The sequence below is a fragment of the Alternaria atra genome (assembly GCF_907166805.1).
Source record: "Alternaria atra isolate CS162 genome assembly, contig: 22, whole genome shotgun sequence".
Taxonomy (NCBI): domain Eukaryota; kingdom Fungi; phylum Ascomycota; class Dothideomycetes; order Pleosporales; family Pleosporaceae; genus Alternaria; species Alternaria atra.
In genome coordinates, this window is record NW_025091320.1 from 547269 (window position 1) to 562300 (window position 15032).

The 15032-nt window shown below is 50.8% G+C and overlaps 7 protein-coding genes across 7 annotated transcripts; 6 read left to right on the forward strand and 1 right to left on the reverse strand.

Annotated features, from left to right (window-relative positions):
- Window positions 1-687: 687 nt before the first annotated feature.
- ALTATR162_LOCUS2936 (uncharacterized protein) lies at window positions 688-1728 on the forward strand (the record flags this gene model as incomplete). Its single annotated transcript, XM_043310542.1, has 1 exon — window positions 688-1728. The coding sequence occupies one exon, from the start codon at window positions 688-690 to the stop codon at window positions 1726-1728; it is 1041 nt and encodes a 346-aa protein (XP_043166477.1).
- Window positions 1729-1968: 240 nt separating this feature from the next.
- On the forward strand, window positions 1969-2862 carry ALTATR162_LOCUS2937 (uncharacterized protein; the record flags this gene model as incomplete). The annotated part of the gene is made up of 1 exon (XM_043310543.1): window positions 1969-2862. The coding sequence occupies one exon, from the start codon at window positions 1969-1971 to the stop codon at window positions 2860-2862; it is 894 nt and encodes a 297-aa protein (XP_043166478.1).
- Window positions 2863-3031: 169 nt separating this feature from the next.
- Window positions 3032-4930, reverse strand: ALTATR162_LOCUS2938 (uncharacterized protein; the record flags this gene model as incomplete). Its single annotated transcript, XM_043310544.1, has 5 exons — window positions 3032-4033; window positions 4097-4185; window positions 4235-4362; window positions 4553-4747; window positions 4824-4930. 5 exons carry the CDS (start codon window positions 4928-4930, stop codon window positions 3032-3034), a joined length of 1521 nt encoding a protein of 506 aa, XP_043166479.1.
- Window positions 4931-5668: 738 nt separating this feature from the next.
- On the forward strand, window positions 5669-7320 carry ALTATR162_LOCUS2939 (uncharacterized protein; the record flags this gene model as incomplete). The annotated part of the gene is made up of 3 exons (XM_043310545.1): window positions 5669-5929; window positions 5990-7033; window positions 7087-7320. 3 exons carry the CDS (start codon window positions 5669-5671, stop codon window positions 7318-7320), a joined length of 1539 nt encoding a protein of 512 aa, XP_043166480.1.
- A 2348-nt stretch (window positions 7321-9668) lies between these two features.
- ALTATR162_LOCUS2940 (uncharacterized protein) lies at window positions 9669-10982 on the forward strand (the record flags this gene model as incomplete). The annotated part of the gene is made up of 1 exon (XM_043310546.1): window positions 9669-10982. One exon carries the CDS (start codon window positions 9669-9671, stop codon window positions 10980-10982), a length of 1314 nt encoding a protein of 437 aa, XP_043166481.1.
- A 768-nt stretch (window positions 10983-11750) lies between these two features.
- ALTATR162_LOCUS2941 (uncharacterized protein) lies at window positions 11751-13077 on the forward strand (the record flags this gene model as incomplete). The annotated part of the gene is made up of 4 exons (XM_043310547.1): window positions 11751-11847; window positions 11901-11975; window positions 12046-12711; window positions 12815-13077. 4 exons carry the CDS (start codon window positions 11751-11753, stop codon window positions 13075-13077), a joined length of 1101 nt encoding a protein of 366 aa, XP_043166482.1.
- Window positions 13078-14028: 951 nt separating this feature from the next.
- ALTATR162_LOCUS2942 (uncharacterized protein) lies at window positions 14029-14481 on the forward strand (the record flags this gene model as incomplete). The annotated part of the gene is made up of 1 exon (XM_043310548.1): window positions 14029-14481. The coding sequence occupies one exon, from the start codon at window positions 14029-14031 to the stop codon at window positions 14479-14481; it is 453 nt and encodes a 150-aa protein (XP_043166483.1).
- Window positions 14482-15032: the final 551 nt, after the last annotated feature.

The window sequence follows — 15032 nt, forward strand, 5'->3', positions numbered from 1 at the left end:
AGTCGTGATGTATCGATCGTAGTCCTCGAAGTTGCCTTCAGGGCATATGGATGGACGGGTCCGATGACGGCGTCCGTCGGAGTAAAGTATACCCCATAGCTGCTATCGTGGAGAGAGCCACGGAATGGACAGGTGCCCCACTAGGACGCGGGGAAATTGCTGTCACGGTTGGGGTTGACGGCATACCAACTCGTTATCGGCAGAGTGAGGGGCGGCAGCGGCTGTCAACGGGTCGATCGCAACTTCTCATCCCATTCCAGTAGGGTGACTCAAGTCAACTTCATACCCTCCTGTGCACAACATCTGCAATGGATGTAAAAGCGTGATGTGTCCAAGCTGATGCAAATGATGAAGCTTGCCAGGTCACGCATCTTCGCGTTTGATTGTGTTGCGGCCAAGTTCCGCGATGTGGAGAAGCCACTCGATGGTCAAAACACCATCATCGTTTCTTCACTCCACTGGACAGCCGCGTTGAACAATCCAAACCGTCGCGTCGACAACAGGGTTTGCGAGTGTCCAAGAGGATGCTCTTCCTAGATTCACGATTTCTGCACCGTCGCTACAGGAGGGCGCCACTATGAGACATCACTATGAAACGCGTTTCACACCAAGTTTGCGTATAGATAGTCCCAGGTATGCCGTCACCATGTCTGAGTTACCATCTATCGCTCACCGGCATATTCCAAAATGCTCGCTCATGTTGTTTGTTCTGTATTATTTCTCTCCTCATCAGTTCTTGCATATCCGACGAAATGCCCATCCGATACCGTACGGCACTTCCAGCACCCCATTTGCCTCGGACCGCCGCAAGTCTACATTGTCGCAGCCAGCGAAGGGAAGGGATTGGGAGTTTTTGCCACTCATGACATGGAGATAGGCGACACTGTCATGCGCGAGACACCTATCTTCAAAATTCGTTTACCAAAGCTCGCGAAAGGAAGCCCATATCCCATGACAGCAGTGGCAAGGCTACTTCATAAGCAATTCGACGCACTCTCGCTTGAGGCACAAGAAGAGGTTCTTTCGCTAACACATGAGTCGAATGCCGTGGACGAGAAAAACACGGACGCTTTGGGTACCATCTTTCGCAACAATGCGTACAACACCGGCGATCAAGTCGGCCTGTTTCCCAAGATCGCTCGCATCAACCATTCGTGCCGACCAAATGCGAGCTACTATTGGAGCGAAAAGCTCAATAAGCGCATCGTGTATGCGACACGCAAGATCAAAGCAGGAGAAGAATTCTTCGTGTCTTACATCTCACTGTTGCTCAGTCAGGAACATCGCCAAGAGCAGCTTGATCGGTATGGATTCAAGTGCCACTGCGAAGCATGTGCACAAGGTCGAGCGGCCCGAGAAGCGAGCGATAATCGTCGAACTACCATCAAGAACGCTTTCGCAAAGTTTGAGCCTCAGCTCGTTCTTGCGACCCCACAGTCTAAGGCTGGGAAGCGCCAGGCGCGGAAAGATGCTGAGATAAGTATCCAGCTTGCCCAGCTGGTACAAGAAGAAGGACTCGCCGATTACTACGCCAAAGCCTACAGGATCGCAGCCATAAGCCATGCTAGAGCGGAAGATTGGGCAACCGCAGCCAAGTGGGCAAATAGAGGATATGAAATACGTTATATGGAGGATCCAGAGTCACCGAGCACATCGGAGCTTCACCACCTCACTAGCACTTTCATCTCGAACTGGGAGGCAGACTTGCGGCATCGTGCCTCGACTTGAAATACTGCAAGCGACTCGCAGGCTTGATTCGCGTTGCCCTGCATATCATGCGGAGGATTGGCCGTTCCAGACCAGCGGTTCGCACCTGCGGCCCTGTTCACCCGGTCGCCCGCTTATTAGCCTAATGCATCACCACGCCTCTGCATCGTCGAGTTCCAGCAAACGTATCTTTACCTGACGATTACAACCACTACTCGAATCAACACAGGAGACACGGGTTTGTCGCAACTTACACCGACAATGTCTACGCAGAGGCTAATCGACCGCGACGAGCGCACTCGCAAGAAACCCATGCGCATCCTGGTCCTGGGCATGTGTCGCACGGGAACAACAACGATCGCCGTCGCGCTCCGCAAACTGGGGTATACCTCGCATCAAATGCGCGACGTTCTCGCTAAACCGTCTGAACTCGCACTGTGGGAAGAAGCCGTCAACGTTACTCTGCTACCGCCCCAAGACCGGCCATCCAACCAGAAGACAATGGAACCGTACGGTAAAGCAGAATTCGACAAGCTTCTAGCGGACTACGATGTGGTTATGGACTTACCTGGATGTGTGTTTGCGTCGCAACTGGTGGAGGCCTATCCAGACGCCAAAGTCATCCTAACAAAGAGAAGGTACGAAGACTGGGAACAGAGTATGCAAGAAAGTATATGGTGTCTCGATACATGGCGGCTCTTTACGCTCTGTCGACAATTCAACCTTACACAAATGGCACCATTGACGCGACTTGTACATTCCGTATTTCGGGTGCATAACGATAATAATTATGGTGGTCCTGCAGCGAAAGCGGCGTATAACAAACATTACGACACTGTCCGTTCGCTAGTATCTCAGGATCGTCTACTCGAGCTGGATACTGATGTGGATCTGAGTTGGGAGCCTCTTTGTCAATTCTTGGGCAGAGAAGTACCGCAACAAAACTTCCCAAAAATGAGCGAGGAGAAGACAATGCGCAAGGGACTCGAGAATGCGTGGTGGGGTATGGTTCTGTACTTTGTGTCGATGGTTCTGTTGCCCGGTGGTGTTATAGTTGGGTCATACTTACTGTTTACACATGCCCCTGAGTTGAGAGCATATCGAGATGAGTGGTTGATGGTGGCAAAGAAGTACATGGAGACAGGAGAGCTGTGAGATGGTATGCAAGGGCTAGATGGTGCTTGAAAAAGTAATGATAATCTCAACACATATTTTTTGTATCGATATTCGTTACCGTCTCAGCCATTGCCATGTCATATATCTAATTGTCTATAATCATCCCGAAATCCCATTACTCATGTACGCATCACAAGACAGAAGGCACTCAAGCCTTCCACCTCAGCAGAGTGAAGGAGTGCTTGCCAAACTTGAACTTGCCCTGGCCATCCCAGCTACTTTCCTTGATACCGACATTTTGTACACCTTCAGTGTTGACCACGTCAACGTTGTCGCCAGTGACAGTGTGCACTTCAACCTTGTCAGCCTTCAGTCCCGGGATGTCAACTTCAAAGTCCAGCTCTTCGTTAACGTTGGTGACAGCAAGGTTGATAAACCCGTCATCGCTGAGCGTGGCGCTGCAGTCTAGGTATGGGGTCTCAATGGTGTTGCGGATCCAGCTAGGATTGGTCCGGCCAGTGTATTCCGGGGCGCGAACATTGAGCGCGATAGTGTGACCACGCATGTACTTTGAGAAGAGGAGCAATGGCCACCAAGAAGTCTGCTTGACGAGACCTTCCTTTGTTGTCATCAGGGGAGAGATGACGTTGACACTTTGTGCAACGGTTGCCATTCCCATGTCCTTTGCTTGACGGATAAAGCCGTTGAGGAAGTTGGCCACCGCGAGAGCGTCGGAAAGTGTGTACTTCTCTTCAGCACCAAGCTCACCAGGTGCGCGAACAGGATCCCAGACGTTCCACTCGTCAAAGCAGATTGTTTGCCTGGGTACTGTCTCCGGAACCTTATTTTCGATACGCGCAAGGTCAATCAAGCTTGCTGTCATCTGTACCGCTCGTTCAGCCGCTCGAGGCGCTGTAGCGTTGGCAAGATGTTCTTTATCGGCAGTGTAAATGTGAATAGAGTGCATGTCGATCAGCGACTTGGTGGTATCGCCACTGAGGCCGTGGACATCCCACTTGACGCACTGGTTGAGGACATAGTAGTCCCAAGAAGAGTAGCCAGTTTCACCGCAAAGGATGGTGGTGATGGTTGGGTCAAGGAGCTTGAGGGCTTTGGCCCACTGATACGCCTTTTTCGCGTAGTCTTCTTTGGTCATTTGCTCGACTTGCCATGGGCCCCAACATTCATTGCCGAGGGCCCAGTACTTGACCTACGTGGTTGTCAGTATGGTCGTAAAACATGAATTCAGGACATGTAGTATGCATAAACGTACGTTGTAAGGCTTCTCGCGGCCATTCTTGCGGCGGAGGTTGGCGTAGTATGTGTCACGGTCTGAGTTGCAGTACTCAAGCCATCCGAGCGCTATATTCAATCAGACTGCATATCGCTCGATCAAGTGTGCTGCACATACCTTCATCTAAGGTGCCGGTTCCGAAGTTAAGGCAAAGGTAAGGTTCTGTGCCGACCTCCTCACACCACTGCATGAACTCGTCTGTGCCAAATGTGTTAGGCTCGATCCCAATCCATGCAAGCTCAGGTCTAAACTCGGGGTTAGCTCTTCACGTCCAACATACTGAAGGAACAATGGCTCGGTTTGATGTCACATGTATAAGCGCCTGGTGCCAACGAAACAAGCAACAGAGGCGCTCCAAGCCGAGGCTGCATGCCGCGAGGCAGATTTACAGTCCAAGAGACGCCACGCACTAGTGTGTCCGCGTAGAAATCTTACCTCTTTGGCCTATTCTCCTTAGGTCCGACGCCATCAAGCCAATGGTAAGTAGCAACAAAATTGCCGCCTGGATACCTCACTACTGGAACATTGAGTTCCTTAAAGGCTTCAATGACGTCTTTGCGGAAGCCTCGCTCATCTGACAAAGAGTTGCCGGGATCATATATGCCGCCGTAGATGCAGCGGCCCATGTGCCTGGTGGGTGGTTGGTTAGCCGAGAAAAAGCATGCACACCCAAACGCTATCCGAAGGGCGTCTATTCTGAACATACTCGGTAAATCCTCCATAGATGTTGTCGTTGATCTTAGCGATCTTGTGGGAAGGATGAATAGTAATGGAAGGTGTTTCACCGTCTTCGATCTTGGTAAAGGTTGCCATGATTTTGGTGTTGATGAGATGCGACAACTATGCTTGTGAACTTCTTTATTTGAAGTCTCGGAGGAGAATTTCAAATTCAAGTTCAAAAGTCACGATGGTAGTGGCATGACCTTCTCGACGTCGTTGAAAGCTCCATGGCGTTCCTGCGCGATTCCGGCTCGGCACCGGCGCCAACACCAAACTGGCTGATGCATCCGACGCTGATGCATTCTCCTATTCGTGGAATTTCAACAACCTACACTAACTTATCTCATTCCGGACACATGACACGCTACTGTTATTTGGAGCTAAACGGTCGTGCCAAGTCACGGGGAGCCAAGACGCATTCCACCAGTCGAAAGGCAGCCCATCCCGCATATGCGTCTTCAATATGCACGTGCTAACGGTATCGCGTTGGCGGTAAAGTGATAAGTCGGGCTACGATCAACCGAGCAAGTGCCGCGACCTCGGTGTTGCCGCCGATGGTTGGTGAGGCAAGGATGAAGACGAGGGTTGCGGAGGTAATAAACGCGGAGACTGAGTCAGTGTCCCCGCTCTTTGCGGAGACCGTGGAGTAGTCTCGTTCGATGCGTTCCCCAGACCGCGGTCAGCCATGCGACAATGCAACAAGGACAAGGCCAGTCAGACAAGGAAGATTAGAGCATCAAGTATAAAGGCTCAACAGGCTGCTGATAGTGGGTCTCTTCACGCACCGCATCTCCCTCCCCACTGCAGCTGTCAACATTGCCTGCAGTCGCCATGGCGCTCCCTCCTAAAGTATACCAGTTCCTCGTGGGTCTTTTTGCATCCCTTGGTTCGCTACTTTACGGTTATGATCTCGGTGTCATTGCTCAAGTCATTGCCTCCGGGGCTTTCAAGCGCGAATTCAACGACCCTGACCCAAATGCAAAGGGAGCTGTTGTGTCAGTCTTCACGGGCGGTGCCTTCTTCGGTGCCATGTTCGGTGGTCCCCTTGGTGACAGACTCGGTCGACGATTGACTATCTTGATTGGAGCCTGTGTAAGCAATTATCAGTACATTCTCTTGCGGGTCCTTTTTCTAATCAGCCGGTGCCTATAGGTATTCATGCTCGGTGGTGCTTTGCAGACTGCTGCTGTAAACATCAACTATCTCTACGCCGGACGTGTCCTCGCTGGTGTTGGTGTTGGTCAGCTTGTCATGATTATTCCCTTGTATCAATCCGAGTTGGCTCATCCCAGCATCCGTGGACGTATCGGTGGATTGGTGCAGTTCATGTTGGGTATCGGTGCCCTAGCCGCTGCCTGGATCAGTTACGGTGTTGATATCGGGTTTGATGCCAGCAACAACGCTCAGTTCCGTGTTTCACTGGGTATCCAAGTCGTACCTGCTTTCTTCTTGGCCCTCTGCATCATGCTGTTCCCCGAGTCACCCAGATGGCTCATCAGCAAAGGCAAGGTCGAGCAAGGTCTTCAGAATCTGGCCAAGCTTCACGCTCACGGCGACACAGAGGATGTCTGGGTTCAAGCTGAGTTCGAGCAAATTCAGGAATCCCTCACTTACGAGCGGGAGCATGCGGCTCAATCCTACATGGAGCTCTTCCGGGACAGGTCGTGCTTCCGCCGTCTTTTCCTCGCCTGTGCGCTTCAGGCCTCTGTTCAAATGACTGGTGTTTCGGCTATTCAATACTACTCCGTCACTATCTACGAGCAGATGGGTATCAGCGGTACCGACGCGCTCAAGTACCAGGCTATCTCTTCTGTTCTTGCTCTTTGCGGACAAGCACTCTGCATCGCCTTCATCGACCGATTGGGACGTCGCTGGACTTTGATCGGTGGTAACATCGGCAACTGCATTACGTTCATCATTTCGACCATCATGTTGGCTGTTTTCCCTCCGGGCTCAACAGGAAACAAGGCTGCTTCATGGGGCTTCATCGCTGTTACTTGGCTGTACAACTTCTGCTTCAGCTCCACTTGTGGACCGCTGTCGTGGATTATTCCAGCCGAGATCTTCGACACCAAGACACGTTCCAAGGGTGTGTCCATTGCCACCATGACATCCTTTGCCTTCAACACCATGATCGGCCAAGTCACCGAGCTCGGCATGAAAACTGCAGGATGGAGGTTCTACCTGCTGTTCACCGTAAGTACATCCGCAATTCCAAAGACAGGATTCGACGCTAATTTATCCCATAGATCTGCAACGCCACCAACGCCATTTTCTTCTACTGCTTCCTGCCTGAGACTGCTAAGCGCCCGCTTGAGGAGATGAACTACCTCTTCACAAACGCTCCTCTCTTCGTGCCCAGCATGAACAAGCAGGACTGGGGTCTCGACATTGAACGTCGTGTCGAGGAAGTTGCCGCTAAGCATGGTTCAATCTCTCATGCCGAGCATGTGGGAACGACCAAGGAGCAGATGGCATATTAATGAAGGATTGAAGGGGCGCACCCCTATTCCGCCTTGTCGTGCGTTATTATGCGCTTTGAGGCGTTACTCAATCTTCAAGTTTGGAAATCTAATAATCCAAATATCACACTCAGTCCTCGCGAAGGCTGTACAAATTCTACTCATGAACTCTGAATGATTCTGGAAGTGAACATGTGTAATAATGCTACTTGTCTCTGGCTATGTCGACTGCCTTCAAGTGTTGACGTTGAGCTTTCAGGTGATTAAGATGTAGGAAGATAAGTTGAGGTTAGGGCGAGTTTTATTTGTGGGCAGGCGACTGCTTTCGAGTAAGATCACGCGCAGGTCAGCGGGATGCGCCGATAGCCGTTTGAGCGGGAGTTGGGTCCGTCCTGTTACATGCACATGGTGCGGTCACGGCGAACAATGAGGGCAGTGTATACAGAATTTCACTTTTCAGTGAACTTCTCGTCCGACCAAAGGTCCTGGCGGTTAAGTGGCATCATTCTATATCTTGGGAAATGACTGAGCATTGTAGAGACTTTACCAGATCCGAGCGAAGCTGGCAAGTCACGCACGATCAAGCGCCTCTAACGACATTCTACCGCATTAAACTTACGACTACACATTTGTCTCTCACCCTTATTTACTAATTGTGTCTTGAAGTTAGTGTCAGGTTAGAACATCCAAAGTCGATATTGATGTTTAAGGGTCTGCCTCAATGAAGGACACCCCATCTAGATACCTTGAATATGCTACTCACGTAAGTACTTACGAATATAGCAGGGTTTGTAGCATTCCTTTTGACTACATCGCCGTGGATTTCATAGACTTCTGCTATCTCTACTAAGTGGCCTGATTTTGGAGAGCACATGGTAGCCTGTCAAATCTGGAGAACATGATGCGATAGTTGGGAGGAGGGTGTGAGCACGAAGACGACAGTCCAGAAGCTCTTAGGCCTTTGTATGGAAGCTAGGCTTGAATGAAATACATACTCCTTCGTCCGCAAAAGTCCTCCTTCCCTGGAATTCGTTAAAGTCGAGTAGTCTAAATCATAACTTGGCGCACAGTGATACGATCTATATCTTAGTTCGCTCACGATGCGTTAGATCTCCAAGTGTCCAAACACCGCCTTCTTACAGTGTCACCAATTAGGGTTATTCACTTCCGAACCAGCCTTCTCAGCTACTCCTATTGTTCCACTGCTACATAGTAAGAGAACGTCGATTCGTGACTCACAGACTATGTTGCTCGCAAAGCATTTATCCCGCATCATCAACTACCATGCCAGCCCTTCCAACCCTTGTCTGTTGCAACGAAGCTAGGACCACTCCCAATGACGCTCCGGATTCTCCGACTGTTCGTAGCGACATAATAGTTGGAGCTATCATCGGTCCGATCGTCTCGCTGTTGTTCGTATTCTGGTTCGTGAACAGTGGCATACCATGGTTCAAGCGTACGCAAATACTGCAAGCAGTGCGCAAGAACGCGTTAACGAACAAAGACGCAGGTTTAGCCTATACGCCTACACAACGGTCAGCACAGGAGCTACAAGAGATTCCAGCAATTACTTTGGAAGACGAAATTCGCTTGCAAACACGTCCGTTAGCTCTCGCTCCGAAGTTGAATGACTCAATCTCGTCAAGGAAGCCTCGAAATGAGGATCGTATTGCTGGTAAGAGACTGACAAGGGTGGATTGTGACCCATTTCCTGAGCTTGCCATTGCTCCTCGAAGTATTCTAGAATCTCTCAGCGTATTTCATGGCCCTGTACGCGATAGTGGTTGGTCGGATGATACTATAGGTTCGGATATGACGTTAGGTACAATGATCTCCATGGGAGAAGCAGTACCAATACGTATGGCCTTGCATACGCCACAACCTCGTGATGGCAAGTAAGGAACCTGTCATATCTCTCTTACATCAAACTGCTTATATGTTGTAACACCTGCTTTTAGAATCTACTCCTCCACTGTGATCCGTTTAGATAACCCAGGATGAAGCTGAAAAACGTCCTGATGTAGAGCGTAACTATGTAGGCAATGGTTGTCATCGACACCAATCTCTGCGCATGCGATACTTTTGGGTGGCTCGTCAACATTGCGAGGACGTAGAGTCTTCCGATGGGTCTGGCATGTGATCAAACTTTTCACTCCCGCCCAGTCGTCTGCGCATTGTAAGCGTACTACGACCTGCGCATCGACAATGCACCGATGCGTCGCCTATAACTTTTGTCTTTCGTACTACACCAATAAAGTACGAGAACCCCACAAAGCAAGTGAGTGACAACGCAAAAGTCCACCCGGACAAGACAATTCACCCCGCGACAAAGCCACAGCGAAGTTTCTGAAACCAAAGTAAACATAAAGATGGTCCTAGTTACGCAGTTCACGACTGTGTTCCCAACGGATTTCGTCCAAGTTACGATCGCGCCGTTCGTATCCTCGACGTCGACGCCGGCGTCAACAACGGCTATCAGCACTCTAGCTATTCTGAGCAGCGATGTGCCAGACTCCACCGCCTCAATCTCATCGATGATTCTCTCCTCTCCGACGTTGCTACCCACCTCTTCAGTGACTGGCGTTCCGCTCGCACCAAGGCAGAAGTTTAACGATACTTTCGCGTACGTTACTCTCGCTGCGCTCACCGCTCTTGTCGTCCTTCTTATCGCATTGGTTTCGTGTTTGATCTATCTGCGTTGTAAAGGCGAGTGTCTCCATTGTCGTGAGTTGCAGCGGCAGCTCACCAAATGGAAGTCTGGGGAGCTGAAGCGCATCACACCGCTTATGGTTATGGAGCGTGATGCACTAAATAAGGCCGCTTCGTCAAACAACGCCTCATCAGATGTCGATATCGAGATGGGCTTCTTCGGGCGTGAAATGTCCCGTGCTCCAAGTTTGGATAAGTTCGAGAGTAACAAGAAGCCGTCGCTCTTCCGAAAGGTTAAGGCCAAATTCCCGCGTAAAGGCAAGTCACCAGCCCGGAACCCAGGTTCGCCGTCTACTGATGGCATCGATCGTTTTTTCACTGTCAATGAAGACGCACCCATCGGTGATACAGACCCTTCTCGTCGCACTACGCCTCTGCTCCCGCAGGCTGGCAATGGTGCGAATTATCTGTATGCAACTCGTTACTCTACATACCCTGCTTTTTCAACGTACTCTAAAGCTGAAGAAATTGGTCGTACTGACACCGATAGGCTGCGTGTCTTCAGCGACGTCTCGACGCCGGACATTGCCAACATGCGCGGTCCTCTTCGCAATGAGTCGGATGAGCCAAATCGTTACACCGCATACGCACCAACTGATCATGACCCGTACGACACTGGCCAAAAGGAGCGAAACATTGCAATCGCATTGGCTAGATTAGAATCTGCAGAGTACAAGGACGCCGAATCCATCCTGAAGCGCGCATCTGCCACGGATTCTGAAACGCGTCGCGCTTTGAGTATTGTTAACTTGACGGACCAGCAATTGAACATCGCTCGTCATCCTAGCAAGTATACTGAGGCTGGTTTGCCCCTGAACCAGTCTCCAGAATTTGACTTGCCCACGTGTCCTGATTCGTACCAGGTTTTCGATTGGCGTAAGGAAGGTGGTATACCACCGGAGCCGAAGGACATCCAGGAGGGCTTTTCCGAGTACCCGGACAAGGAGTTGACCAACAAGCGTAAGAGTATGTAAATGCGAATGTTTGCCATTCGAACTTTCCGTCGAAAACCTTGGCAGTTGTCCCTCAGAGATGACACACGCGCCGGTAGCTATGCCAACCCTCGCAGCGTCGAAATGTGAGCCCTATAAGTGACAGGAATCCAGAAGGTTTCCGTTCCCAAGTTGGCATACGGAAGGTTTTGTCTCTTAGCGTTCAAATGTTTATGTAAAATGCATACTAATAACTTGTCCCCAAGCTTCATCTTGTTACAAGCATGTCCCCACTGGTGCTCAGAGTGGCTCGCCTTCGTTGTAATTACAGATTTCGAGCGTGTTACTATGTCGCGCAGACGGAATGTGAAGCGAAACTTGACTTTGAGTTGCAGTTTTGGGTTGCTATACAGGAAAATACACACAATCGAAGTGTATATATGTTCGTGGGACTCCGTCTTGGCGTTGATGTTGGTGCCCTGGATATGGTGTTGCAGTCGCGATCAGGGCACTTAACCAAACGCGCTCGCGGTGCTGCATGCCCCCGCCCACCGCTACCCCTCACCCCTCACCCAACAGACAACCAAACCACCTGAGCTATCGCATCTAATGAGTATGCTTCAATGCGCAATCATTAGCAATGCTGATTTGTGAGGGGAGCGAAGCAGCGAAAAGGATACACTCTGCCCAGAGTTTGGTTGGGCATCTGAGCGGGCAGTAACTGCGAGCGATTATGGATGGCGCGCTAATTTTCCCGCTCGTCTCCTGCTACAGATCGCATCCGCCATCGAGCACACGACCAACTCCATCATGAGCATCTCCAGTTCCATCGGCACGACTCTGTCTTTTCTTAGTCTGATATGGGTTCCCGCCACGCTGCTATGTTGCTTGCCATGGGTTCAGAAACGTTAGGAAACACCTGACCATCGAACACGATCGGGCAAACGCTAATTATAGTAGAAATGCTTTATCTGCATAATTTCACTTTCTTCCCAGGCAAATGGTTGACACAGCCCGAAAGAGCGGGCTTCCTGAGTACGTCGGCTCCCCTCGTCCTCCATCGTACAACTTTGTGCCGCCAGGTTTCTTGGGCTTATGCGATCAGAGAACCAGGTGGTCCCTTTCCGCATCACTTCAAAAGACGGAGAGCGGCTTTTCTCATGGCTTATAGCACCTCTGGGCATATATGCTAGAAATGCCGACGCCTTCATCCAAGAGAAGACAGGCACCGACGTAGAGCATACACTTGCGTGGAAACTGCTGCGCGACGACCCAGAAGCCAGACTTCTCATCTACTTCCATGGCAACTCTGCTACATTAGCACAGGAGCGCCGTACAATAGAGTATCGATCGTACTCTGCTGGAGCATCTGAGAAGATGTTTGTTTTGGCATTTGACTATCGCGGCTTTGGCATTTCGACAGGCGACCCATCGGAGAGTGGCTTACTGAACGATGCAGAGGCTGTAGTTGACTGGGCTTTGAACACCTGTCTTATACCACCAGAGCGAATCGTGCTCCTCGGACACTCACTAGGAACGGCCGTTGTATCCGGCATCGCACACCGTTATGCGACCACTCTCGGCATCGAGTTTGCGGGCCTCATTTTGTGTGCGGCTTTTACGAATGCCGGTAGCGCATTCTCGTCGTATTCGATCGGTGGCATTATTCCCGTTCTTGCGCCCGTAAAGGTGTTCCCTGCCTTCCAAGCCTGGTTTGCCCGTAAGATGGTAGACACCTGGCGAAGCGATGACCGACTGGCAACAATGGCGCGTAAGTTGATGAGAAACCAATAATATTGCGGGGCTACCTCTGGAGTTTTACGATGTTCAAATTTCCTCCGATCCGTCTGTTCCGATACTGATGAATTGAGCAGGAACTTGCGCGAGGTTCAAGTTGGTCCTCGTTCACGCCGAGAGTGACCAGACCATGCCATGGCACGAAACAGAGTCGCTTTTCCAATCGACACTTCGGGCCGCAAAAGACGCGAGTCCCAATGAAGATAATCTCAAGAGTCTTGAGGTCGTAGAATTGGGCGAAGCCGGTAGACAAGAGGTTTGGCAGAGCAATTCGCGCAGCATCTCAAAAACGATTGCTAAGCACGGCGGTACGTATTCGTCCTGGCAGTTTGATCCCTGAGGGTGGGCGCTTGCAGGCTGCGCGTTTCGCCTATTGTCAGATGAGATCGGGTTGCCCCACATCCGTCTAACGGGGTCGATACACTTTTACACCCTTCATTTCCTGGCTGCAGCAACTCAATGAAGCACATCGCAGAGAACCTGAGGCCAATAGCATTGTGCTCAGGAAGATCTTGATCTTACACGATGCAGACGTCTACCCCACACGTGGTGATCAGGGCCAGACTAGCCTCATACCCATGCGGTCATCGCCGCGCCTTCCGGTCCCGCTAGCTGGAAACAGGGCTAACGCTTCATACTAGGACACAACACGTCAATGACTTGGTCGCCTGTAGCGCTCACGATCCTTCAGGTTTTCGGGCTGACGGCTGATACGGCATGAGTGTGGCCTTCAGTCAAACCTCAAATGCAACCCCTGGAGATCAGGAACGGTCTCAGGTCCCTTGTCGCCTCAGTATCAGGTGGGTAATTTAGGAACATCAGTGGATCATTCATTCATGAGCAGCATCGCACACCCAAGACGTTACATTTGCGAAAAGACCGACTACTGGGAAGTCGGCTTCGCACCAAGAGTGTAGCGCAAGTCTAGTGTGTGAACGCGCAAACGCCACGAGTTCCGACTTCTCGGCATGGCGGCCATGTGCGTCAGTCCCTTCTCCACTACCCATGACGTCTCCACGGGTGGCTTATCCAGACCCGCATACAAAGCGCTTCACCGGCAACTATCATCCCCTGTGTTTCAGTACCTGTTCATTATTCCAGACGCCCTCCGTGTCCAACTGTCGCTTCACAGCCCTCCGTAACCCGTTCATACTAGTCGCTTCCACATCCCTTGACTTCTTCCAACTGTGATTTTTTTTCTTAGCATTGACATCACACTACAACCTGAGATCCTCATCGCCACATCGAACTTGGAACCCTCACTCAACCGAACAATACTCTTACAACAAACATGCCCGCTATCGCCCACCTCCAAGCACGCTTCTTAGAAGACTCCAGCGGCAGCGGCGGAATATCAGCAACAGCCATCGCCCTCATCGTGTGTCTCGGAATCGTACCATGCATCATCTTGATCTGGGCAGTTTGCTATCTCTTCTGGGCCTATCCTTACGACCGTAACTGCTGCTGCATCAAGCGAAAGCGTCGCCCCGAACCCCAGAGTGTACTGAACCAAGCGCCCATGAGCGAAGGGACACTATATGAAAAACCAGGTGTTGCACCTCCACAACGGCCATTTTCTGCCCAGACCAGAACCGACACAGGAAGCTCAAGCAACACTGGACGTCTGCATAAGCAGCAGAGGCCTGGTAGTGGATTCGACGCGAGGGACACGCGGATGAGCTTGAATAGCGTTGTCAGTGCCAACACTGTCACGTACGCTCAGCAGCCCAAGCCATTTGTATGAGGATTTAATGATGGGTTATTCCGCAAATTCTCCCGCCAGCGAATCCTCCTACAAAGATTGCGATGGCTGGCGGAACCACTACTACGCAGCTGCAGCTAGTCTGACTTGGCTGACGGTATTTTGACGTCGCGCAAGGACAGACTACCGCCTAAGCATCAGTCAGCGAAATCCAGACCGTGAATGACAGCAGGCCAGAAGGTCACAGCCACACAGGGTCTATATCACAAAGACTGGGCAAAGCGCTACAGGCCACAACAACAGTGGCTATAACACGCTTTGCCTTTTGCGGGCGGGTATGTGAAGGAGACGATCAACGCGTCCAGTCGAAGAACCCAGGACACTGTTCAAACCTTGAAGATATAAAGATGTCGAGCGTACACTATATTGTTTGTATGCATGCGGGACATTTGCATCTGGGTTGGAGATGCTGGCATACTACTTGACACGAAGTTATGATAGATGACAATGAATGAAGCTAATTATCCATAACAAAATTGCTTTCTCGAACGCCTAATGTAGACAGTGAAGACGATGCAATCGACGACTGTACT